At 53.1% G+C, this 26653-nt stretch overlaps 1 protein-coding gene across 1 annotated transcript in view; it reads left to right on the top strand.

Annotated features, from left to right (window-relative positions):
* The window catches only part of ANXA11 (annexin A11), a 40352-nt gene extending 17961 nt beyond the window's left edge, over positions 1-22391 (top strand). Inside the window, exons 2-15 of the mRNA XM_030862739.3 lie at positions 5159-5221; positions 6770-6882; positions 7829-8215; positions 9522-9609; positions 9855-9949; positions 10578-10691; positions 12684-12774; positions 13163-13242; positions 13375-13431; positions 15149-15242; positions 18295-18390; positions 19398-19456; positions 19669-19791; positions 21606-22391. Coding sequence (XP_030718599.1) covers positions 5167-5221; positions 6770-6882; positions 7829-8215; positions 9522-9609; positions 9855-9949; positions 10578-10691; positions 12684-12774; positions 13163-13242; positions 13375-13431; positions 15149-15242; positions 18295-18390; positions 19398-19456; positions 19669-19791; positions 21606-21665 — 1512 coding nt within the window. The 5' untranslated portion in view covers positions 5159-5166 and the 3' untranslated portion in view covers positions 21666-22391. The remainder of the gene's footprint in view (positions 1-5158; positions 5222-6769; positions 6883-7828; positions 8216-9521; positions 9610-9854; positions 9950-10577; positions 10692-12683; positions 12775-13162; positions 13243-13374; positions 13432-15148; positions 15243-18294; positions 18391-19397; positions 19457-19668; positions 19792-21605) is intronic.
* Positions 22392-26653: the final 4262 nt, after the last annotated feature.

Here is a 26653-nt window from a genome sequence, read left to right as displayed (position 1 = left end):
CCAAGGAGTGCTGTTGCTGGATCATATGCTAAGAGTAAGTATGTTTAGTTTGTAAGAAACTGCAAACTGCCTTCCAAAGTGGCTGCACCATTTTGCACTTCCACCAGCAATGCATGAGTTCCTGTTTCTTCACATCCTCATCAGCATCTGGTGTCATCAGTGTTTTGGATTTTGGCCATTCTAATAGGTGTGTAGTAGTATTTCATTGTTATTTTAATTTGCAATTCCCTAAGGATGTAGGATGTTGAGCATCTTTTCATAATGCTTTTTTGCTATCTGTATGTGTTCTTTGGCAAAATATCTGTTCAGGTCTTTTGCCATTTTTTAATTGAGTTTTTTTTTTTTTTTTCTTTTTAATTGAAGTATAGTTGATTTACAATGTGGTGTTAGTTTCAGGTGTACTTTATTGTTGAGTTTTTAAGAGTTCTTTCTGGATTTTGGATAACAGTCCTTTATCAGATGTGTCTTTTTAAACATTTTCTTCCATTCTGTAGCTTGTCTTCTCTTCCTTTTATTTTTAAAAAGAGATCAGCAAGGATCATCTGAGCTGCATGGTTTAAACTCTACATTTAAATTTTTGCATAAACACAGATTGAGGATTTAATGTTAAAAAACTAGCACCAATAAATACTCTAGCCCCCAGACTGGGAAGGCCGGTGGAGGGGTCATCCCACGAAAGCGTCCACCCTAGTCCAGGCCCTCTTGGTCTGCTGCTGGTCACTGGGGCGGGAGGTCTCACGGCCGTGCAACTTCTGGCCCTGGGAGACGCGTCCAGGTCTCTGCCTCCTCTCAGTGTTAGCCCGCTGTAAGCTGTGTCCCCACCTGGCCCTCTGGGGAGGACAGTGCTATATCCTTGTGTGAGGCATGGCCCTGCCACCATCCTTTTTCCTCCATGTCCCTGGAAGTGAGGCAGGACACCAGAAGATGTGCATAGTGCATCGTCCAGCCCGTCTTGCCATCTCCCACTGTGGGGGTTGGGGGAACAAGAAGACTCCCCATTATGGGGTGTGTGGCTAGGTCAGGGTAGTGAGGTGCCTCTTGTTCTGGGTGATTTGGCCTCTTCTCCCAACACAACAATATCTAGATTCCCGTGATTGGGACTCTGGCTAGGGCCTTTGCGGAGCCCTTGAAATTGAATGGTATTCTTGTGTACATGTACACAGTTTTAGGGAACAGGCCATTCTACAGTCCCTGAGAAGCCCCCTATGTACCTGCTGTATGCTTTCAACATTCACCTAGGAAACTGAGGCTTGGTCTCATGGGATCTTGGGATGCCCAGGTTTGGTGTTTATCCTCAGAGTTTACTGCTGGGAATAAAGGCTAGATAGAATAAGCTAGAAAGTGTCGAAGTACCTTAAAGGAAAGTTTAAGTACCTTTAAGTACCTTTAAGTACCTTAAAGGTCATTGTGGTCCTGCGGAACCCGCTCATTGCCGGCAAGTAGGGGACTCCTCCCTGCCGTCAGAACTTGCCCCCTCGTTTTGCGAAGACCTGCCCTTTGTGCTGGGAATAATAAAGTCATGTGTTTTTTCTAAAAAAAAAAAAAAAGCCTCAGCATTTTTAGCAAGCTGTCCAGGTGATTCTCACGCGTGATGAAGCAGTGCTACAGAAAGTGTAGTCCAGAGTCAAGGAGCATCAGCATGTTTGGACAAGTCTCAGACCTACGCTTGCAGCGACTGTGGGGGCAGGACCCAACAACCTGGGTTAAAACAAGTCCAGCAGGTGATCGTTTTGCAGACTGAAGTTTGAGAAGCACCAGTTTAGCCAGAGAGGGCCACAGCTGGATGAAATCAGGCATACAGGTGCAGGTCGATGGTCCCAGTGAGGAAGGAAGGGTGGTATCTGTGCTGCATCGTGCCCCAAGAGAAGCGGGACCAGAGGCCGGAAGTTCCCTGCAGGCTGGTTTCTAGGAACTGGTTGAACGCCTGTACCTGCGTGGTCCTGGGTGGGCTGATGTCGGGCTGGGAGTTGGTCGGCAGCGACAGTTCAGGAGTGCTCTTTCTGTATCACTCGCCTGGAAGAACGCAAATGCCATGCTTTCCCGATCAGTGGATATAAAAGAAAGCTGAGAGAGAGTGCTAAGATGCTTGATGTTGGTCAGGATGGCAGGTCTCAGTAGGCTAGAGGGACGATGGGCAGAATGGAAGAGAGAAATTTAACAGGAATCAGCATCCCGTCTCCATTGTCCAGAACACCCAAGTGTTACCCATCGGGGAGGTGGGGGGGGGAGGGGCGGAGCTACTGCCCTGTGCTCTCCAGTCACCCCTGGGGCCTTTGGTTCCCAAGAGAGCTCAGAAGGAGAACGGAGTGGGTCGCAGACGCGAAGCTATTTCAGGCAGGAAATGGTGGGAGAAAAATGAGAAGACTGGAGGTGGTCTCTTGGGGAGAGGTGAAGATGGGGTCCTGGGGGCATCGTCAGGGAACTCTGGGAATGAGCACCATCACCCTGTGAGCGGGCTGAGGCTGGCCTGCGGTCCTGCCCCAGGCCGGGAACCTTAGCAGTCCCTTCAGGTCCAAGTCCCACGGTATATTTATATAATAATGCCAACCCCAGGCTCAGAGCTGGGCAGCCTTGCACTGAATGGACCCTGTGTGAGTTATTCAAATCTTGGAAGAACAGCACGGCCTCAAGTGAGCTCAGAAATCCCCACCTGAATTGGGCCTTTCTTAAAGTTGTTTTTTTTAATTGGCATACATGCATGTGGCAGGAGATGCAAATATAAACAGTGAGCTTCATTTCTATTCCAGTTTTCCCCTCCAGAGGCAACAAGTGTTACCCAGTTTCTTGTTTAACATTCCAGGGATGTGTGTGTGTGTGTGTGTGTGTGTGTGTGTGTGTGTGTGTGTGTGTGTGTGTGTGTGTGTGTGTGTGTGTGTGTGTGTGTGTGTGTGTGTGTGTGTGTGTGTGTGTGTATACAGCACTAAATTTGTACATTTTCTTTTTTTAAACGAAGTTAGCATACACACAGCACTACACCTCGATTAATAATGGCGATCGTTTCAAATCACCGCTTACAGAGCTGGCTATTTCTGAAAAAGCTGCGGAGTATCCCTGTGTGGATCTGCTTGATTTACTTAACCAGCCTCTCGCTGGTGCATATCTGGGGGCTCCTTCTTGCTGTTGTGGCAGGTGCCGCAGTTTAGTGTGTCTGGGAAACAGACTTCCAGAAGTAGAGCTTCTGAGTCAAAGCGTGTGTCATGTTTAATTTCTACTTCTCTATTTTTAACTGGCAAGTCAGCATATTAGTGAGGGTGAATATCTGTAGTTCCTTTTCTGTAATTGTTTGCATCATTTGAATTTCTATAAAGGTTACTGGTCTTTTTCTTATCATAAAACATTTTTCCTAAATTTGTCACTTCCCTAGTCTTTATGTTGTTTTCGTTACTTGTTTCTTACGCAGAAATTTAATTTCATCCTTGGGGATAAGGGCTACTTCTTATGCTTAAACTTGGTCTGGCTGAAGTTTTATCTTGGCCTATGGAACAGGGTAGGATCCAGCTTTTCTGTTTTGTTTTTCCATCCGACTGTGGATGGGCCTTTGGGCTCGTTCTCCTGGGAGGTGGTCTCCAGAGACAAAGGTGTCAGGAGCACAGCTGCAGCTCCCCCTGTTTTTCTGAGGGCCGGTTTCTCTTTCTTCCATCAGAAAGTTCCTGGCCCATCCATCATTTGCCTCCCCAGGGTATCTCCTCAACAATGACATCCGAGGGTTCCGGCAGATGGGTCAGACTGAAAGCACCACTAGGGACCTCAGTCACCACGTGACAGCGTGCTTGGGAAAGGGCCTTTGGCCCACACCGCAGGTCGCCAATTCTAGCTCTCTCCAAGGTCACTAGGCCATCATCCGGCCTCCCATTGCAGTCACCAGTGGGACCCACTGACCCAAACAAATTACCATGCCCACAGAGCTGAGAACCCAGACCCACCCCATGGGGACCGGTGGCACCTTGAGGAAGCCCTTCAGCTTCCTTGGAAACAGCATGCCTAGTTCGCCAGTGTAGCTGTGAAAGGCAACCAGAGTCTTGGAGGTGACTGACAGCGTCTAGAGCAGTGTTTCTCAAAGTGGGGTCCTTGGACTAGCACCTGGGAACTAGTTAGAAATGCAAATTCTGGTTCTACTGATTCAAACCCTGTGGGTGGAGCCCAGCAATGTGTTTAACAAGCCCTCCAGGTGGTTCTGATGCACACTGCAGTTTGAGAACTAGCTTGGGACCCAGCCTGGGAAGAGAGCAGCTAACCTAGGGTCAGCAGGTGTGATTGTTAAGGGGGCCCGTAGGTTTCCTCACTCTCACTGGTTGTTGGATGCCTCTCAAACGGCAGCAGCCACTGATTAGCAAGAGTAGGCAGGTTGCCTGACAGTGTGTGGTGTTACGGCAGATCTGTGTCCCTCCTGGGCAGTTCCACTAACATGAGACACGGCAGAGGGATCTGTACAGAGAGGGACTTTGTGAGAACAGATATCACACCATCACCAACAGGTAAGAGCTCTAGGTTCTGGCCTTTCTCCTTCCCTTACTACTGATCTGCAAGTCACTTACCTTTCTGAGCTCCATCTGCCCCATCTGTAGGGACAGGATTGTGCTCCCTCACTTGTCCTGATTCCAGATCCTGGATCAGATGAGCCCTCCTGAGGTCTCTCCTTGTTTCTAGGAATGATGATATGATACCCCGTTCCCTTGCCTGGGGAACCAGAGGTTGGAGAACAAAAACCGTAGTTTGGGGCAGAGCCAATTTGGAGGCCGCTGTGTATAGCTTGGGGTCTGTAGGTTGGGCACAGGGAGATAGGGGCTCTGGCTTTCCCTGTTGCTGGATGGATGGTGATAAAGAAGATACCGGCAAATAGACCTGGATCTCCCTGAGAATGAGGTGGGAGAAGAGCTTCACACGTGCTGCATCCCTTGTCAGCAGAAGTGGGAATGGAGCTTGGGTGAAAGGGGTTTTCAGGGAAACTCACTGGTTCATGGGTGGTGAATCCTGTAATGCCCCCGGTTGCTGTTGCTGGCAGGGGCCCGGCAGGTACAGGGTGACCTGGGCTGCCCACCATGGGTCAGGCCTGATGCAGCTCCTCCTGCAAGGGCCAGCTTGCGGCTGACACTGTTCTCCGGTAAGACTGGTGAGAGCACCCGGCAGGGCCTGAACACACTTTCCTCTTTCCTTTCAGATCTAACCATGAGCTACCCAGGCTACCCCCCGCCCGCAGGCGGCTACCCGCCAGCTGCACCAGGTAAGAGGGTCTGGGGCAGGCGAGGGAGGGAACGCCCTCTCTGCTCAGGGCCCAGGAGTGGAGAGGGGGAGTGATGGTGTTTTCCAGTTATTTCCTTGCTCCCTTCGGACCCCCACAGTGCAGCCAGGCAGGGAAGGGGCTGGAGAAGAGCTTGGACCTTGGGGCCAGGCGAGGTCAGGGTTTGAAGCCACTTCTGGAAAGCCAGGACCAGGCCAGGCCCCGACCTCTTGCCGTATTAGCTGATAGCAGCAGACAAACGTGTACCGTTCTCTGAGACTCAATTTTCTCCTTTGCAAATGGCTTCAAGCACCTCCATCCCTGGGCTGGCCCAGACAAGAACACGGTAGCCAGGTAAAGCCTCTGGCACAGTGTCCTCTGGAGCACTGCTAGGTGACGACTGCCCATTGTCGCTTCTCTTGCCCTGTGCTCAAGGTGTGTGGTTTCCCAGCAGCAGGGCCCCTGCAGAGGGAGGAAGTGGAGGCAGTTGCTAAGGGTCAGACGTTACTGCTGCAGCTGCTCCTGTGGCCCCATAGCAGGGAGGCTGCGCCAGCTGGTCAGGCACCCATGTCCTACCACTGCCACCTCTGTCATCACCTGAGCAGCAAGAGAGGGAGCAGGCGGGCGATTCCGGGAGAGCTCCGTCCTGAGTATCCCGGAGCCCTGGGGCTGGAAAGCCAAACACGGGGCCCTCAGGGCCTTTTCGCTGTCATGGACAGGGCTGCATCTAACAGGCCAACAGCCCGCAGGATGATGCTAGCTGCCTAGCTGCCGTGCTGCTTGTCATGGTGACAGCTGTAACATGTGAATGCTCGCCGGGCTCCCAGCTAAGCCCTGCCCGGCATTAACTCTCTTAATCCTTCTCACAGCAGTTTGAGGCAAACACCAATTATCCCCACTTCACCTGAGGAAACTGAGCCAGGGTGGTTGAGTGCCTTGCCCCGGGGCACATACCCCGGTCCCGATGGTTTCAGAGCTGGGGGTCTTTACTGCTGTTCCCCTGTTGTCCCCTGACAAGGACAGGTGTCTGTTTTCCATAACCGAGCCCTGTCTCCCTCCATCCTGTCATCCTGCCTCTCCCTGCCCCTTACAGACTTGTGATGACAGCACACAGCCAGATTGGCAGGACACCCCACCCCGACGCCCACCCGCCTCCACCATGGTTCTCCATCACTGTGGACTCTCAGTGATCCCTGAGCTTGCCGCTGCCCTGGGCTTGGCACAGTGTACCCGAGTGACCTGTCTTTATGTCTATACTCCCACTCCATAGGGGTGAGCCCAGGAGGGCAGGTCTGCCCTTGGCCCTCCTACCTTAATACCCACAGAGGGTCTTGGGAGTGTTTGCTGAACACCGAATTGAAGGTTCCCTCCTCCCTTCCTCTGGCAGCGGGATCTGGCTAGACTTTGTTGCCCGAGTGTTTGCCGTGTGGTCTATATAGGACTGTCCGCGGCTCTGCTTGGCTTCCCCTCCGACCACCTGGGAGCTTGATGTCTCTGCCTTGTCCTGCTGGGGAGCCGCAGGGGCGCTGACAGGCCCGGTGTTGCTTTCAGGTGGCGGTGCCTGGGGAGGTGCTGGCTACCCACCACCCAACATGCCCCCCATCGGGCTGGATAACGTGGCCACCTACGCAGGGCAGTTCAACCAGGACTACCTCTCGGGAATGGTGAGTCCAGCCCTCCTGCTGGGCTGCCCCGGGGGCCACACCGGCGTGGCCAGAGGGAGAAAGGCTGCTGGCTTCCGTGGTGTCAGGGGGGGTGGTGTGTGCACGTGCGTATGTATCTGTGGGCACCGAGGGTGTTGAGCTATATCTTGGGACATGACGGTTTCCATCGGGGCTCTCACCGGCTCACTGTCCCTCTCTGCATCTTGATTTTCCCGTCTGTAAAATGAGCGGTGGGGGAATGCATTGGGCCACATGGTCTTCCAGGTCCCTTTCAGCTCTGGGGGATTGGGTAGGGGTGGGGCCTTCGTGGAGTATGCATCGAGCACCTTCTGCATGAGCTCAGCGTAGGGATAGAGGGGTGAGGGAGTGCCCCTGTGTGTGCACGCATGTGCCCTGTGCAGGTGGCCACACGCGTGCGGGGGCTGCTGGTACACGGGGATGACTCTCCTGGTTGGGCCTGGCAGCAGGTGCCTGGCAGCACGGACGCACGTGCTACTCTTGTTGATTTGCTTGTAAAGTAGCGTATTTTATCCTCTAAAAACACACATGTGCTCAGTGTAAGCGGTGTAGCCACTCCACAGCCTAATTGTGCCCGGCCCATTCTAGGCGCTGGAGACAGAAAAATCCCAGCCTGGGAGGACTTACCATCCACTGGGAAGGGACAGGCAGTAGCATAAGGAAACGGTGTGGTGTTAGAGCAGGTGTGGGTTCTTTGGGCACAGGGCAGGTAAAGGGGGTCAGCAGTGCAGGTAGAGGGCGTGTAGCACAAGGCGGGTGGGCAAGGTGGGCCTTGCTGAGAAGCTGGCGGTGCTCGGACTTGGCTTGAGCTGAGTGTGGCTCCTGGGTGCCCGCTGCAGGGCTCAGGGCGGGGAAGGGCAGATGGACGGAGTATGGCTGTGCCCCTCAGGGGCTGTTAGTCTAAGGTTCTTGCTTCGTGGACTTTCAGGCTGCCAACATGTCCGGGACGTTCGGAGGAGCCAACGTGCCAAACCTGTACCCGGGGGCCCCTGGGGGCGGTTACCCTCCCGTCCCCCCGGGGGGTTTTGGGCATTCCCCTTCCGCCCAGCAGCCTGTTCCGCCATATGGAATGTACCCGCCCCCTGGAGGAAACCCACCCTCTGGGATGCCCTCGTATCCGCAATACCCAGGGGCCCCTGTGTCAGGCCAGCCCATGCCGCCCCCTGGGCAGCAGCCCTCGGGGGCCTACCCTGGACAGCCGCCCATGACCTACCCTGGGCAGTCGCCAATGCCACCTCCGGGACAGCAGCCGGTGCCAAGCTACCCAGGGTACACTGGGTCCGGGACCGTCACCCCTGCTGTGCCCCCAGCCCAGGTGAGTGCCAACTTTGTGCTACTCTCTGTCCAGGCCTGGCTCCGAGGGCCTGAGACATGTGGCCCAGTGTCCTCTGCCAGCAGGGCTGGGGACCGTGCAGGGGACAGGGGAGGACTAGGTCCTCCAGCTCTAACTTGTAGTTTTCAGCGTCACTTCCTCACAGACTCCCCATCCCCTGTTTGTGCGCCTGAGGACCTAGGGAGCTACTGTCTTTGTCCCAGCTTGTTAGATGGTCCCTGTGGGAGCTGGGTCTGAATGCCTCCGGGTACTCTTCATTCGTCTGGTGTTATTTACGGCCTGGATTTTGTAAGAACTGGTCTCAAGGCCTTTGCCCAATGGCTCTTAGTTTTCAATCCCCCGGATGTGCCCTCCCAGACTAGCTTCAGAGGATTCTTAAAACCAGCTCCTTTGGGTAGGGAAGATTGTTGGCAGTTCTTTCAGGGCTGCTCTTGGCTCGTTTTGGAGAGCAGTTCATGTTTGCAGAGCCTAGAATTCATTGTCATGGTTACACAGCGAAACCAGCCAAGCACAGGGCTAGTGGTATGTGGTTGACTACTATTTTTAGTCAGAGGGTCCCTTCCCCTCCCTCCCTCACACCCACACGTCCCCCTACCCCTGCCCTGCTCTGCAGCCTCCCTCTCTGCCTTCCCCCTTATTCTTTTCTCTCAGCTTGTCTCCTTACCTCTGTTAAAACCAGTTTGTACTAGACAATCCACCGAGGGAGAGTTCCGGCAGGAAAAATCAAGTTTGCTTGGAGTGTGGCTGTCATGTCAGGAAGGAGCCCAGCAGACAGGCGGGTCGTAGAGTCCGGAAAACAGTGCCGGGAAATGAGAACTAGTCTGAGAGGTAGCTGGGCTGCATGTCCCATCGTGAAGGCTGGACACCTGCATCACAGAGGGAACACCTGTTTCTCGTGTGCACAAAGGTGGACTAAGCAGGCCCGCTAGGGAAGCCCTGATGTGTGCTGTGGTGCTGAGGCCTTGAGGAGAGGCCGCACCCCTGTTCCCGAGGCCTCCCCTTCATCAAGAGCCCGGGCCCAGGCCTGGAGGACCCAGGCATAGGGTAGATTTTCAGCATCAGGACTCAGTTCTAGGTGGGCTCCTAGCCACGGGAGCCAGGCAGACGTTTCAGTGCCAGGACAGGTAATGGTCACGTTAGGCCGACTCAGTGTCGAGTCCCCTGTGCTGTTGATTGCAGGCTCCTTCAGGTACCCCAAGTTTTAGAGGAAAGGTCATTTCCAGAGTCTGGGGCAGGTAGTCTCACGTCTGGGGGATATAGCATTCTTGCTGTCTGTCTGTCTGAGCAGTTTGGAAACCGAGGCACCATCACAGATGCTCCTGGGTTTGACCCCCTGCGAGACGCCGAGGTCCTGCGGAAGGCCATGAAGGGCTTTGGTGAGAGACCCCAGGTGGTGCGAGTCCTATCACCCCCGACTCCCTAGGCAGTTACACAGTGGCTCTGTGGGCTGGGGCCGCTGGGTGGAGGCAGCCTGCCCCCAGTGGTGGAGGAAGAGAAGGTGGATATGGGGGTACAGTTGGGATGCCCAGGAGAATTGGAAGACCCAGGCCAGGAAAGTCTGTAGCCGCAGAGCATCCCCACAACCCCCAGCCCTGCCCACTCCCACCTCTCCTTCCTCCAGGGACTGATGAGCAGGCCATCACTGACTGCCTGGGGAGTCGCTCCAACAAGCAGCGGCAGCAGATCCTCCTGTCCTTCAAGACAGCTTATGGGAAGGTGAGTGTTGGCGAGATGGCGGGGTGGGGGGGGGTCCCTCCTGACTTAAGGCATATCCTCTAGCACAGCCCTACTCCTGCTTTTCCTTGGGGCCTAGTGGGTCTAGATCTCCTGGACAAACCATAAGGCACATTAGGGCATTTCCTGCTGTCTCTCAGCTGATGGCATCTTCTAGAAGCAAAGGATGCTCTGAAGGAGAAATTCCAGAGTCCACAGGGTACTGAGGTTTGATGAGAGGCGCCCAGGAATCTGGGCTCCAGTCTGGCTGTGCACGACTCACCAAGACCATGGGCAAGTTATTTCCCTTCGAAGGAAGAGGCTTTTTAAGTACTGAACAAATGCACGGGGGCCGTATTTTGATTCTGGGGGCTTTCAGATCTTTAGGTAGGTAACCACTGGGTACATGTAGGCTAGTGTTCTGGCCCGGTGCCTCTCCTACTTGAATGGCCATGAGTCCCCTCGGAATCTGGTTTGAATGCAAGCTCTGATTTTGCAGGTCTGGCTGGGGCCTGAGGTTTGGCTCTTCTGCAGATGCTGCTGGTCCCTGGATCTGGGATATTGTCCCTATTGGTCACCTCCTGTGGATTCTGAAAATAGGTTTTGTTTGTTTGTCTGAATGTCCAATCAGGATTTGATCAAAGATCTGAAATCTGAACTGTCAGGAAACTTTGAGAAGACAGTCTTGGCCCTGATGAAGACCCCGGTCCTCTTTGATGCTTATGAGATAAAGGAAGCCATCAAGGTGTGTATGGGTGTGTGTGTGTGTGTGTGTACCCGTGTGGGCTGTCCCGGGAAAGGCCTGGGTCACGTGGTGTGTCTTCGCTCACTTATTAGCTACGGTTGTCAGCGTGGCTCCTGGGCCCTCCCGGTTGGAGTCCAAATGCTGTAGGAAGGGGAACTTCTGGTGGCTCCCCCAAGAGGCAAATGAGGCGTCATTCGTCATCAGGGAGCATCTAAGTCTCTCCACCTTAAAAACACGGTGGGGGCTGGGGAGCTGGGGTTGCAGAGGGAGCTAGTGATGCAGTGATAAGAGTGGGAGGTGTGGATTGTATCCTCATTCATTAGGACTCTGTTGTTAGCAGATAACAGAAACTGCACTTGAGGAGCTTAAGCGGAACAGCAGCCTGGCTTGGCGAGGGCCGGGGGCCGGGCAGACTTTCTCTCTCATCTCTGCTGCTTCTTGAGTGTCTGCTTCAGTCTTCCATCTGCTTCTGTGCCTCTCCTTCCTTAGCACAGCATCCCTGTCGACCCCTCTCCATGTACCTGTCAGAGATCCAGCTACAGAAGAGGCCAGCTGTCCCTTGGTTCAAATTCCAAATGGGGGCAGGTTCTGATGGGCTTCGTTTGGGTTTAGTATCCCCCTAGTTCAATCAGTTATGACCAAGCGGAGGGTCCTGCACGTTTTGTACAGTCCTGTGGCTCCCAAGACCCCCAGCAGGTGTCCTGTGGATGGGGAGGAGCCACACCCACAGACAGGGGAGTCCTTGTGAACTGAGCAGGTGCCGCAGAAGGAATCTAACATTCCTCAGGGGCCTGATAGGCACAGTGACTTTTCTTGCCCCCACGAAGATGTTACCTGAAACTGGGTTCGCCGTTTTGTGGCTGTCAAGAGACCCAGCCAAGCCAAAGAGCGAGGCAAGGAAAGATTTATTACTTGCAGCAAGTAAGAACATTGGGGATCTTTCCCAAAGCCGTATCTCCCGGAACTGCAAAACTGGGGAAGTTTTAAGCTAAAGGCACATACATATTCATGAAGGGGCTTGGGTGGTCCACAGAGTCCAAACTTGAAAAGGCCAACCTCTTCATCCCTTAGGTTCCAGTTGATTTGGTGGTTGAGTGCCCAAGGGGGTTTAAATTCTGCCAACAGCTCAAGAAAGTGCTTCAGGCTAGTTTTTACCATTGAAACAGAGCTGGGAGTCTTTACATCTGATTTGTTGTCTTTCCTATTGTTCTTTTGTTCCTTTAAGGGCAAGTACTGTGGCCAGGCTTAGATCACAAGATAGCTTAGGCTAAAAATGGTTTCTCTTATGTCAAGAAAGCCATTCCTGGTTCTCTTGCTCTGGGGACACCCTACTCTGTCTGCCTGCAATATCACTTCCATTTTATGGTCAAGGAACCTGAGGCGCAGAGAGGTGAAGTGACATGCCCAAGGTCACACAGCTAGTGACCAGCAGAACCAAGATTCAACCTGACACAGAAACCAGGCTACTGACCCTGTCCTCTGCCTCCTCACTGTCCCTGACTCGCTCATCGCTTCCATCCTCGATGTTGTTGCCTTCTCCTAGGTGTCTCCAGATGCTCCACGGTCCACTCTAGGACTCACGTTTTCCCACATGTGATGCTCTCGCTTTAAACCCATTTTCTCAGTTGCTTCTCATCTCATTCATGGGCTGAACTTGGAATAAAACAGATCCAGGTCCACCTCTCAACCCCACCATTTACTGTGTGGCCTTGGACAGGTTACTACACTTCTCTAATTCTCAGTGTCCTGGCGGGTGGAATGGGGATGTTCCTTCCCATGATCTCTACTTATCACCGTGTTGCTGTCATTACTGGTACTTTCCTAGGACTGCAGAGGGGAGGCTGGCTGCTTCAGGCCCGGGCCGCAGCAGCAGCACGACGGGCGAGTCTGTGTCTGTGGCCTCTGTCTCTGGGGTTTGTGCCCCGGGGGATCCTGAGTGCCAGGGAGGAGGCTGTAACAAGCCTGTACTTTGTTGTGCTCTCTGCCTCCCAGGGGGCAGGCACTGATGAAGCCTGCCTGATCGAGATCCTGGCCTCCCGCAGCAATGAGCACATCCGGGAATTGAACAGAGTCTACAAGACAGGTTAGGCTGGCCCCAGGCCCTCTGCCCCTTGCAGAACCCTGTGCTTTTAGGGCCTTGGCCACACCCTCTCCCAGGGCCTCTCTTCCTTCCTGGCCTCCTTATCTCCTGCCACCCCTAACACACTGGGATTCCCTCCCAGACCCAGGCCTGCCTGCTGTTTACACTGGAGCAGGTGACTGAGGTAAGAGGGCGCTGGGGTAAACCTCCTGGGCGAGGTTGGGGCCAGGTCAGCCCGGAAGTCACAGCCCCTCCTGATCTCCGGTTGTTTGTTCCTGGGGGCCACGTGGGCCACCTGTCTCCTCATGCCAGAGCCCACTGTTAACTGTGTGCAGTGCGCAGCTTGGTCCACTGGGCTACAGGGCAGCCCTTTCCTGTGTCTCCCTTTTAGAATTCAAAAAGACCCTGGAGGAGGCCATTCGGAGCGACACATCAGGGCACTTCCAGCGGCTCCTCATCTCTCTCTCTCAGGTACCTTTCCCAGGGCAGAGATCGGGCCCACAGCAGGGAGAGGTGGATCTCTGGGCCATGGGGAGGAGGAACAGGGAGGGAGGGGTGCGGCTCCAAGGAGTGACCTTGACCTCACAGCCTGCTTCCTTTCAGGGAAACCGGGATGAAAGCACAAACGTGGACATGACGCTCGTCCAGAGAGATGTGCAAGTGAGTGTGGTGGCCGCTCACCTGGCTTCCTGAGCAGGGGAGTGTCTTCCACTTTCTTGTGTCACAAGGGAGGGGTTCTGGGATTGAAAGAGCAACAGATAAGGAGTGGATTCCAGATGTTGTGAGTTTCTCAGGGGAACAGTCTCTGGCTGTTTCCTCTCTTGGTTCAGGAGTCCGAGTGCCTCTCCAGAGGAGTTTGGGTTTCCCACTAATGAATTCAGACCATAGCAGTTCTGGCTGGAGAGAGCCCTGGCTTCCTGGTGGGATGGAGCTGGCTGTGCCTCTCCCCACCTCACTGCTCCCGCCCCCCAGGGCGCTGCATTCACCAGGAGCTGCCAGTAGGCTCCTTGTCTCTGTCATATGTCAGAGGACTTCCGTAGTGCCCTCTTGTAAGGGCTGGAAGAGAACCACTCTTCTGGTCTGGCCCATTTGCTTTCCAGGTAAGGACACTGAGGCCCAGAGAGGTTGAGCATTGTGTCCAGAGAAACCTGGAGGCAGAGTCTGGGCAAGGGCTCACTCTCTGTGCCCAGACGGTGCCTGCCTCTGCCCTGGTCCCAGACCGCTCACTTAATGTCTCCCTGGCTTGGGACACCCATTCCTATAACTGGACTCAGGGCTGGATATCCCCAGAGTCCTGGGCTCCAGCTCTTGCCCCAGTGGGGATCTTCCGGTTTCTGTTTCCTGTCCAGGCCTTTTCCCAGCTGAGGCAGAAGTTGCCTCGGTTGCAGGGTCTCGTGCCTACTGCTCTGCCTTCCTAGGCCTCACCTGCTCGGCTTCACCTCGACCTGTGGGGTCTCTGAGCCCCTGATGGCCACCTTCTGCCCTCAAGTATCAGTGCCTTCAGGTCCAAGAGCTGCTATCTGAGGCCTGGAAGGCTCTTTTGAGCCATCTGGTACAAGGGTTGCAAATTGGCAAATAGATTGGGCTCAAACCTTCAAAAACCGAACAGGAAAGTGCAAATTCTCCCCATTTGCAAACATAACAGTGTATGCAGTGAAACGGCAGGCAAGCACCTGTCACATAAAATCCCACATCCATAACTGCGATCTATCAGTTGTTGTTATAATTATTGTCTCATGTGTTCCCGCTTATAGATAGGGAAACTGCTTTTAAAGATTGAGAAATTTCACGTAGATATCTGGGTTTCTGGTTCCTCATGAAAAATGGATCAGGCAGCCGTGAGCCTTGTTCCTCTGTCATGTACTCGGCTGAGAAGTAACTGCCTCTCTGCATGGTCCCCGTGGTCCCCACCACTTTGGCCTTACAGCTGGCCTGATTCCTGCATTTAAGTTACCCAGCTGGCCCCTTTGGGCTTTCAGGTTTGTGACCCCGAATCTAATCCAACTTTGCGTTTTAGAGATGAGGAAACTGAAGTTCAGAGAGGGCCGGTAGCCTGCCTAGAGTCCCGTGGCAAGTGGGTGGAAGAGCTAGGTCTCAAGCCCATGTTTTCCTCTGTGCTGCTGCTCCCTTGTTGGGTTAAAGCTGTTCCTTGCCTGTCCTGGGCCCCAGCGGCCTTGGCTTTCCTGGCTTAGTGAGAGGATGTGTGGGTGGTGTCTACTTCAGCACAGTGAATGGGGCTCAGCTGGGGCCCTGCCCCCTTTCCCTCCCCTCTGGGCTTGTAGGGCTTGGAAACTCTGCCCAGCTCTCCTCCATGACCTGGGCCTGGAGTCTGGGGTGAGGTCTGCATTGCATGTCTATCTGTCCCTCTTCTGTCCAGGAGCTCTATGCAGCTGGAGAGAATCGCCTCGGAACAGATGAGTCCAAGTTCAATGCAGTTCTGTGCTCCCGGAGCCGGGCCCACCTGGTGGCAGGTAAGGCAGTCCCGGCCTCCCTGCAGCCAGGTAATGAGGTCAGATGAGGTATGGCAGGAAACAGCTTGCAGGAACACTTAGCAGTTCCGCTCTGCATGGGCCTTTCACTTCCTTGAAAGAGCCCCCTGGTGGAGATTTAAAAGATATTATCAGCGGGTTTCCTGAGTCTGCAAGCATCCCGTTGTGCAGGAAAGCAAGGGAGGAGGTTAGAGAAATGGGAGCCTCCTGTTGGCTGGTCTCTTTATCTGCTATAATGTGGAACATTAGAGTTGAGAGAGCCTTCAAGAGCACCTGACCCAGTGGTTTCCAAAGTGTGGCATAAAAAATTAATAGTACTAAGTAACACTTATTTACTCTTTCCTTCAACAAATATAAACTGAGCTCCTGCCACGTGCCAGGTCATGGAGTAGGTGTCCCTGCAGAATCTCTGTTCTCAGGGGGTTCACCTTGTTTGGGGAGCCTGGCAGTAAACAAAAATCAAATACAATCTGTACCAGTTGGTAAATCTTTAGAGAAGAATAAGTTCGAAACTAGGATAGGAAGTGATAAAGGTGTCGGAGGGTGCTGGGGGCATTCCTCACTGGGGTAATGACATTTGAGTTAAAAACATGAAGGGGGCTTCCCTGGTGGTGCAGTAGTTGAGAGTCCGCCTGCCGATGCAGGGCACACGGGTTTGTGCCCCAGTCCGGGAGGATCCCACATGTCACGAAGCGTTTGGGCCCGTGAGCCATGGCCGCTGAGCCTGTGCGTCCAGAGCCTGTGCTCCTCAACGGGAGAGGCCACAACAGTGAGAGGCCTGCGTACAGCAAAAAAAACCAAAACATGGAGGAGTTGCAGGTGCAAAGGCCCTGAGCATGGGGTTCCCAGTGCAACCGAGAAACAGTAAAGGGGGCTGGTGAGGTGGAGTAGATGGAGTGAGTGCGCATAGGAGGAGGTGAGGTCAGAGACGGTAGGAAGCCCTGATGACAATTGCATGGACTTAGGTGTTTACCCTGAATAAAACAGGAGGCCATTGGAGGGCTCTGAGTGAAGGAGAGATGTGATTTGACTTAGGTTCTGTGAGTGTCCTGGCTGTTGTGTTGAGAAGAGAGAAGGGATCAATGGCAGAGCAGGAAGCCAGTTAGGAGGCTGCCGCAGTAACTCCAGGGGAGAAGTGACAGTGGCCGGGACCAGCTGGCAGGGGCAGGTAGCAAGAAGCGCTCAGATTCTGGCCCTGTTTGCCAGTGAGCTGGATGTGGAGTGTGAGAGAGAGAAAGGAGTCAGGGATGACACGGGGTTTGTTCCTGCTGAGTCAGTGGAAGAGGGGAGGGGGCCCTTGACCGAGACTGGGAAGCTGTGCATGGAGTAGGCTTTAGGAGGGAAGGAAGTCAGGAGCCTTGAGCCACAGATACCGTGTAGGCAACGGGTCTGCGAGGCCAGAGGCCAGGAGAGGTCTGGGCTAGAGATGGCAGTTTGGGAACTATGAGTGGGTCGAAGGAGTTTGAGGCTCTGGGACTGCAAGAGGTCCCTTCAGAGGGAGACGGGAGGGAGACCAAGCAGTCTGAGGACAGGGCCCTGGCCATTGCAGGAGAATTAGAAGGGGCGCCCAAAGAAAGGGGCATCCTGGAAACCAGCAGTGTCAGCGGCGAATATGAGAGGGCAGGTGAGGACAGAGAACGATGACCACACTTAGCAGCGTGGGTGGGTGAAATCGCCGCACCCACTCTGTGCAGGCACTGAGTCTTTAATACATGCGAATAGGGGCCATTCTCCTGTTTTGCAGATGAGGAAGCTGGCAAAGGGCGGTTGGGGAAGTCAGCTACCCAGGTGGTAACGTGGCAGAGCTGGGGTTTCAACTCAGGCCGCCTGCCTCCAGAGCACACTTTTTAACCTCTGCCCTATTCTGTACTGGAGCGCGAGCGAGCATATGCTCATCTTAATCGTTGCTTATTTTAATGAGTATGGAATATGTCTGTAGCACATCAAACCCCCGCTTTCACAAATGTTATTAGTCAGGGGGAAAGAGGAGCTGATCGGAAGAAAGTGGTAAGTAATGAAGTTGGATACAGATGTAGCAGAAATCATGATACTGATATGCAAATCACAGCAGTTTGGAGAACACAGATAGAAACTGAGCCCCTGGCTGGGGAAGAGGAGGTTTATATCCTGGGGCAGAGCTCAGCTTAGGACGCAGGTCTCCATGGCGTCACCTGCCTCTCTCGGAACCCACAGCCCACACTTCCTGTGGGTGCTCGGCCCATCCCAGGGTAAGCAGGGGCACTGGATGGGCGTTCGCTCGCCGTCAGACTGGGAAAGATTGGCACATAGAATGACGGAGCAGGGCTGGGGCTGGAGGTGTGGGGATCTGGGAAGAGACTATCGGTGTCAGGGCTCCTGGGCCGGGGATTGAGGTGTGATGGGTGAGCAGCGGCGAGGGCAGTGCTGGTAAGGGGACGGTGAGCAGTCCTGGGGGGCGGGGGGGTGCACTCTCCCTGGGGCAAAGAACTGGCCAACTTGAGAGCTGAGCAGGTGTGGTCACTGGGGCCGTCCAGGGCGCCGGGAGCAGAGGGCGAGAGGTGGGCTCTGGGTAGGGGCAGAGGCCTCCTCACCACGTGTCCTGTACAAGTCAGGTAGGGCTGCCGTAATAAAATACCACAGACTGTGTGGCTTAAACAACAGAAATCTATTTTCTCATAGTTCTCATAGTTCTCATAGTTTCTCATAGTTCTGGAGGCTGCAAGTCCAAGATGAAGGTGCTGGCAGCGATGGTTTCTCCTGAGGCCGCTCCTCTTGGCTTGCAGACGACCCCCTCCTTGCTGTGTCCGCGTGTGATCTTTCCTCTGTGTTTGCAACCCTGGTGTTTTCTTGTGTGTCTAAATCTCCTTTTCTTATAAAGATACCAATCAGATTGGATTTGGACCCACGCTAAGGGCCTCATTTTAACTTAATTACCTCTTTAAGACTATCTCCAAGTACAGTTAAATTCTGAAGTCCTAGGAGCTAGGACTTCAACAAAGGAATTTGGGGGGGCACAGGATTCAGTCCATAACATGTCCCTCTGTCTTGCCCCTAGTTTTCAACGAATATCAGCGAATGACAGGCCGTGACATTGAGAAGAGCATCTGCCGGGAGATGTCCGGGGACCTGGAGCAGGGCATGCTGGCCGTGGGTGGGTATCTTGGCCTGCCCGCTGCGGGGCTGTCGTGTGTGGTGAGTTTTCAGGGTGCTCACCCAGCCTCCGGTTGAGGAAGCTCATAGTGAAAGGGTCCACGATTGCTAAATCCAGTTGCCTACACGGTGAGAAGTCAGGCTGCTTCTCGGTTGCTGCGTAGTCGTGCCTCTGGAGGCGTCTTGTTTATATTTCAAGCCCAGCCCTGGGGGAGGGAGCTGCAGTGCGGGCACTAGTGGGAACGTGACCAACTGTTCTCCCGGAGGAAGATGATGCATATCCTGCCAAGTTTCCTCTAAAAATACATCCCTGCAGGCAGTTGTCAGATGTTTGTGATGGAAACACGTGGAAAGATTTTTTTACTTGCAGCAGCAAAACAGGCCCTGGGCAAGGAAAGCTGGCGTAGCTCCCAGGACACTGGTGTACTTCCTGCAGTGCCTGTGTCATGTCTTCCAGAGCAGGGCCTGATGGGCTCCAGGTCCGTCCTACCCCCTCCCCCAACCCTGGGGTTGGCCCGTCTTTATACCCACTTGGGAACATCACGGTTTGCCCTTCTTCTGTTTTGCTTTTCTTGGAGCTTTCTGGATGGGACAGATTTCCCTGTGTACCCCATGGTAGGTATCGTGGCCTGAGAACCCTAGTTAGATGTTCGTTCCGCTCGGCCATCCTTTTCCACGAGGGTCATGGCATCTCCAGCCTGTCCTCTCCTGCCTGAGCAGCAACATGGTTCCACACACCATTCACGTTCCTTCCCTGCACAGCTTCCTGCATCACATTGGTTGTCAGGACATGTGTTGGGTTGGTGTCCAGGCTCTGCATGTCTCTGTTCCAAAGGGCTGGAGCCAGGATTGTAGGATAATTGAGCCTAGAAGAGATGAGGGGAGAGGAAGGTGGATGCAGCGGTGTGTTTGATTGACATCTGGCCTCCTGAGAGGATGCTGTGTGTGTCATGTCCTCCTGGACTGAGTTTTCTGCAGATCGAGTTATGCCGTGTTTCTCTCTTCTAGTGAAATGTCTTAAGAATACCCCAGCCTTCTTTGCTGAAAGGCTCAACAGGGCCATGAGGGTAGGTAACCCCCAGGTGCAGGGTCTGGGTGGGGGGTGTCTCAGCCCACTCGTGACTGGGACCTTGCTCAGGGGAGGAGGCATGAGGAGGGCCACCCTTCAGCCAAGAGGACAGAGGGCCCAGGGGCGGGGAGGGGACCAGGGCCCAGGGAAGGTGGGGAAGTGGACGGTGAGGAGGCCCGTTGCTCACGCCCCTGGGCCCACCCTCTTTAGGGAGCAGGAACCAAGGACCGGACCCTGATCCGCATCATGGTGTCTCGCAGCGAGATCGACCTCCTGGACATCAGAGCAGAGTATAAGCGGCTGTACGGCAAGTCCCTGTACCACGACATCACGGTACGGGCCTCTGGGGGCTGTCTGGGCTGCCTCTTGGCGTCCTGCTCACCCTCGGACCTCCCTGGCCACTCCCACCGTCCCCTTTACTCTCCCTCCTTGGAGCTCTCGCGGGCTTGGCTTCAGCCAAGTATGGGCATCTTGTTTGTGGTCCTCGTACTTGCCCTCTTCAGTTTTCACTTGTTCATCTGGTTGTACAACAGCAGGGTGTCAGCTCCTGATGGCAGGGTGCCTCTTGACCCTGCTGTCGCCCCTCTCTGTGTCCCAACATCCAGCACATCTGCTGTTCAGTAAACAGTTGTGGGGGGGAGGGTCCAAAATCGGCATCAGAAAACACAGGACCTCCCCCACCTGGTGCCTGGCCTTCAGAATCCAGCCGCCCTGTGGGTCTGTGATCCATCAGTGAGAAATCAAGCCCCGAGCCCCCGGAGGGTGAGCGGCTCTAGCTCCCTGCTTAGTCCCATCCCTCAGCTCTGTGGTGGAGGCAGCACAGGAAGGCAGTTCACAGGGAGGGCTCGGGGGTCACACTGCTTGGGGTCCAGCTCTGGCTTTTCTGCTTGCTCACTGTGTGATCTCAAGCAGCTTGCTTAAACCTCCCTGAACCCCAGTTCCATCATTGTTAAGAGGAGGATAATAATAGTACCCCCCGCCCAGGACTGTTGCGTCTTAAAGGAGGTGGTCCACGTGAAGCATGTTGTGTGACACATGTACGTGTCTGATAGACACTAGCTCCTGTTTTATCACTGTGCCAGAGCCAGTCTGATAAAATTGATTCCTGTCGTGGCAGGGGTCAGGGGGTCTGACACTTAATTTCTGAACTCACATGAACCTTGAAATTGAAGTCACCACGCCCAGGTCCTGATTTCAGAGTGACTAACGTTTGATGTTGGGCATGTCACTGAGAGAGGCTTCTCTCTCTTTTCTTGGATATAAAAGCAATGCTGTTGATAGCAGAGAATTAATAATTATTCACAAAGTATCTTGTGTGTGCCAGTAGGTTGTGGGCACCGAACAGGCCTTGCCCTCAAGGAAGGAAACGATGGTAGGAAATGATGAGAAATTAGCTAAGTGTGGCCTTACTTCTAATGTAAGTGCAGTGGACTCAGATAGAGGGGATATCAGTGTGAACTGGGATGCCCAAATAATAACAGTCCCCTTCACTGGACAGTCGTATCATAGTAGATTACACTTCCTGTACAGGACACAGTAGTGCATTATGGTATAATCCCAGCTTAGTGCAACAAAAATGCACTGGGCAAAGGCCACTGGTAGTTAGCCCTGGGTAGGGGGGGTTTTGGCTATTTAAAATTTTTTTGTATTTGTTTTTCAAATTCTGACTTTGATCATTCGGGTGAGTACAGCTTTCTATTTTTTTTTTTTTTTTTGCGGTACGCAGGCCTCTCACTGTTGTGGCCTCTCCTGTTGCGGAGCACAGGCTCTGAACGCGCAGGCTCAGGGGCCATGGCTCACAGGCCCAGCCGCTCCGTGGCATGCGGGATCCTCCCGGACCGGGGCACGAACCCGCGTCCCCTGCATCGGGAGGCGGACCCCCAACCACTGCGCCACCAGGGAAGCCCCCAACTTTCTCTTTTTTAATGGGAGGGCTCAGGAGGCTGAACTGCGTTGGCAAAGGTCTGTGCCACCTGCAAGGCCAGCGTGTGAGCCTCTCACCTGCTCTGGCATCAGCACGGTGGGGAATTTCCTAGGATGGGGCTGCCTCTCTGTAAGGGCACCTGGGGCAGAAGAAAATCAGGAGCCAGGAAGCCAGAACTGGCCGAGCCTCGCTTAACTGATGCCTTACTTGTTTCTGTGACCAGGGAGACACTTCTGGGGACTACCGGAAGATACTGCTGAAGATCTGTGGTGGCAACGACTGAGTGGTGACTGGTGGGTCACTTCTGTCCACCTGCTGGCAACAGCGATGCCAGGAAAAGGCCAAAAGAATGTTTGTCTATTTCTAACAAATCCACAAAAAACCCCTTGGTGTCCCAGCGCGGACCGTCCGTAGAACCTTGGCCCCGTCCCCCGCCTGCCCTCCTGATCCGTGTCTTGTGCTCGTGCTGAGGGACCTGGGTTGGTCTTGAACTCTCTCAGGATACCTCCTCCCCACCCCCACTCCTCACAGCCTCTTGCAGCTAAAGGAGACGTTTTGTTTCCTGACTCATGCAGTCATTCCCCTTTGCTTGTGGCTTAAACGCCTGGCTTCGTTTTAGTCATATAATGTTGTATGTTTATTTGGAGGTTTTTTTTTTTAATATATAGTCGTTGCAGACAGATGCACACACGTCTTTGCTGCATACACAGTTTGGGTGAGACAGGTGGGGACTGGGGGCGCCATGTCCTCACTGAGGAGTAAAAGGGAAAACCTTTAAGAGTACTCTTTGCATCTGGTGAGAATGTGTCATGAGCTTTGTTATTGCCAAACTCACTCCTTTTTAGAAAAGAAAAAAGCCGGAAAGTCATCTGTTCCACGCAAAACCACGAGAACAGAGCCAGCTCCCTGCCAGTGACAGGGTTACTTGTAATTGAGAATGTGCCTTAAACCTGAATGTCGATGGCCGAAAGCTGTTTCCAAATTAAAGTCAGCCAGTTCTGGAAGTGTTTACCTGGTGCCAGCTTGTTTTCCTGTGCTTCATGATTCTGCCCTGTAGCGCAGGGGTCCAGCCTTACTAGTCGGTGGAAATTTTTATGACTTTAAATAGAAACTTGTGCTTAGGGAACTCTGAGCATAAGTAATTTGCAGGGACTGGGTCATAAGGACATGAGAAATGGAGGTTCCTGAAATTCGTGCTCAGGGCCCAGACGCTGAAAAGGCATCATATGCGGGCACGGTGAGGCCCACTAGGGCGAGGAGGAGGAGCGTGGTCCTTCCCGCCAGGTCCGGAAGGAGGGGCACAGGAAGGAGGGGGTGTGCATGACTCCTGGGGGAGGCCTTACTGAGGAGGATCAGAGAGGTGTGAGACCGGCTCCTCCCCTCAGGGACCCTTCAGTCTGAAAGGGAGCTCCTGGCTGTGGTCCCCGGCAGGCCCTTTGCCCCTTGGTTGGTGGTGTTAGGAGAAGGCAAGTCCAGAAGGGACAGAGTTTCTAGAAGTCGTCGTCACTTCTAGAAGCCCAAAGCTTGTTTTCTGGCCAGGGATCTTCACTCCCTTTCTGGTTTCTTACGTTGAAAGTTTAGAAAGAAGAGAATCAGAGATTATGGTGGAAGCCCAAGCCTGCTGGGCCCTAGCAGGGGCCCCAGGGAGTGGCTTGTCCACAGAGTAGACATCTGCTTGGGAACACCACCCTGACTCCTCCCTGCCTTGTGGACATAGAAGAGGGGATGGCCCAAGGGACGTGGGGCAGCCGTGAGCTGGACACTAGCCTGGTCTACCTAGATCTGCCTTGCCCAGCCAGAAAGGCTGATGTGGGCCCTGGGATGGACGGCAGGCCCTGCTTGTCATGTCAGCTCTGCTTCAGTTTCCATGCCTGGAGCCTCTTGACCAGCATGCTTGGCTGCCCTTCCCCAAGGGCGGGCCCCTTGCCCTTGGGTGCCAGGTGGGACCTGCCTGGTGGGATGAACTGTGAGGCACTGCACAACTTGCCCTGGGTCCAGGCCGACTTTGGTGGCCTCCTGCACTGTGCCAGAGTCTAGATTCAACCTCCCATAACGTGACTGTAAATGTTCTGTGACATTACTTTGTCCCATTGTCTGCACCGGAGGTTCCAACCTGGTGCCCAACAGGCAGTATTTAACCTGTACGTGCATTCACTTTGGTCCCCAAAAAGTCCTTTTAGACATTTGAATTTGTTGCCAACATTTAAGCATTGAGCGATTTCATATTTTTAAAAATCTGGAAGAATGGATTCTCATGAAAAGCCAAAAATTCTAGTAACGCTTGCCCAGAATTCCTGCACAGCAGTTGCTGCTGGCGCCAACTCACGGGTGCCCTGTTTAGGTATGTACTCTCCATTTTGCCACAGGCCCCACTACTCCCTATTGATATACCATGTACACGTTACCTGTTGGGCCCTTACACGTCTTTGAGTTTGAGACCCCTGGCCTACACACTTGGGGGCCACCTGTGTTCAGCCTGGTCCTTATTTTCTACCTTTCTGTCCCTCTGACTTCCCTCTTGGTCATGCCCATGGGACCCAACTCATAGTAAGGATGGGCTGGAGGACTATGTGAATGCCTCACAGATCTCTCCAGAGACAAAGAAAGGCTCCTACTGCCTTCTAAGATCAGTAAAAGGTTATTAACACTGACGGTGATGCTCAGGATAAAAAAAGATGAGGGAGACATTGATCTTACAGGTCATCTTTCTGGGAGGAAACTACACTGGGTCTTTTCCTGCCTCCTGGAGGTGTTAGTCAAGGCGGGTCCATGCCGCACATCTAATGTCACTTCCAGAATAGCAACCAGAGGATGAGGCATGAGGTAAGTTCAGCCCTGAGTCCGTTTTCAACAGCTGTGGGGACATTGGAATGAACACTGTGTGTTAGGGACAGGGACAGGACTAGGGTGAGGCAATCAGTCACTTGCTTCAGGTGCAAAATTTGAGAAAGGAACCTTGGAGTGCTCACTTTGTAGACGGGGAAACGGTCCTAAGTGGTGGTTCTCAAACCCTAGTGTGCATCAGGATTTTCTGAGGAGCTTGTTAAAGGTGCAGGTCCCTGGGCAGCCATGGGGACCAAGAAACTGCATCTGTAACCTGCTTGCCTTATATTCTGATGCTGATCTAAATACTCCTGCACTGAGCCAGAGAACTTCTGACATTAGAAATGTTCACACACAGGACAGGTGAGCAGGTGGCAGAGTGTTTCAGTCCGGCGGTGGGAGGTGGAACTGGTCCACTCCCAGCTTTGGCAAGAAGGATCTGAAAGATGAGCCTTTGCAGATGCCCATGGTCAAAGCAACAACTGGATGGCCGTGCCATGCCCATCCTTGTGCTTTGGCAGGGAGTTACAGTCCTAGCCTAGGACTTGGCCCCTTATTTCTGCCCTCAGCTCCTTCCTGCCCTGGCTGATATGGAGTGGAGTCAGACGTGAAAACAGAAATCAAGCTAATCATTTCTCCAGGCAGATACTAGACTAGCTTACATTTTTTACCCCATCAAACCTGAAAGCTTCTCTGCTCGTGTTCCTGTAAGGACAGGGACATCATTACTCAGTCCTCCAACTGGCCCTATACAGGGTTCCCTCTCAGCAAAGGATTTGGTCAGTCAGGGTCTCAACTCTGTAAGGGGCTCTTACCCTCAACGCCTACTCCTTGGAAAGCTTGCTTTGGCCTAATACTGGTGTCCACTCTGAACCTGGTTCCTTCCCAGCAATAAGAGCTGACGCAGCCCTGAATCAGAAAGAGCACTGGTCCAGGAGTCAGGCATCCCTTTTCCCGTCTCAGCTCAGCTACTGGTTTGCTGTGTGACCCTGGATAAGCCACTTCCCCTCTTTGGGCCTAAAATGAAGGGAAGACTAGATCAGAGCTTCTTAAACTTGACTGTAGTCAGCAAAAATTGTAGAGTAGGGAACTCCAAAAGCCTGTTCCTCCGTGAAAGTGACAAATAAGATGGCAAAAGCTGTCAGGATCAACTTTATGAGAGCTCTGAAAATGAAAGTTTGCAACCAAACAAAAGCTTAAAAAACAAAGTTGAGTCTTGGTGAGAGGATCTTGCTTCATTTTCACTTACTCCAGCCTTATCCTCCTCACCGCAGCTTGGCATTAGCCTCAAAAACAATATCCACATTCTGTTATAGGTTCCTAGCAATGAATGGAGCAGAATGGACCTTGTTCTCAAGAATTATGGTTGGTTGTTTTGATCTTTCTTATTGCTCCCTGAAAGACTGGCTCAAATGACTTGCTTTTTTTTTTGCGGTACGCGGGCCTCTCACTGTTGTGGCCTCTCCCGTTGCGGAGCACAGGCTCCGGACACGCAGGCTCAGCGGCCATGGCTCACAGGCCCAGCAGCTCCGTGGCATGTGGGATCCTCCCGGACCGGGGCACGAACCCATGTCCCCTGCATCGGCAGGCGGACTCTCAACCACTGTGCCACCAGGGAAGCCCAAATGACTTGCTTTTATTTTACCTAATTTGGAACTCTCCCAAGGAGGAGGTGGTAACCCTCAGGGACATTGAAGGCAGATTCATTAGCACTGATGCCTGGAGAGAGGGATAACAGTTGGGGCAAACAGGAGACAAATTGAAAAGTTTGGGGAGCAAAGGCCGATGATGTGATGCTTTGGGGAATAATGGTTTTAGAGTGCTCCCATTAATTCCTGGGAATCTAGAAGGCCACACACATGCCTAGGGCTGGGCACATGCTTAGAAAAGACTTGAGAGGACCGTAAGCTCTCACCTCTGGCTGACCTTCAGGCTCTACACATGCAGAAAGTGAAGCAGGCAGAGTCATAGACTGCCTGGCAGAGTATCCAAAGATTTTCCCCAACACACACAACACATTTGTAAAGACTGGGAAATTTGGGGTTTTGTGGTTGTTCCAGGAGTTTAAGGAGTTGTGTTGGATCACTAGTGACCACTGAGTTAACTGAACAGAGACTTCAATGACCACACCAAATACAGACTTTAAAAAACTAGTTCAGAAAGTCACTAAACAAACTACAACAAATTCAACAAGCAGCAATAACAAACTGTGGGGAGCGGGAAGAATCTGATTTCCAGAGTTTTCACATAATGTTCAAAATGCCCAGTTTTCAACAAAAATTATTGAGGCATGCCAGGAAACAAGAAAGTATGACCCATACTCAGGAAAACAAGAAATCTGTTCATAGAAATTGAGGAAAACTGAGATATTGGACTTACCAAGAAAAGACTTTAAATCAACTGCCTTTAAAAAGCTCAAAGAGCTAAAGGAAACCACGTGTAAAGAAC

Source organism: Globicephala melas, chromosome 16 (genome assembly GCF_963455315.2).
Source record: "Globicephala melas chromosome 16, mGloMel1.2, whole genome shotgun sequence".
NCBI classification, from domain to species: domain Eukaryota; kingdom Metazoa; phylum Chordata; class Mammalia; order Artiodactyla; family Delphinidae; genus Globicephala; species Globicephala melas.
This window is presented reverse-complemented; position numbering and strand designations above follow the sequence as displayed.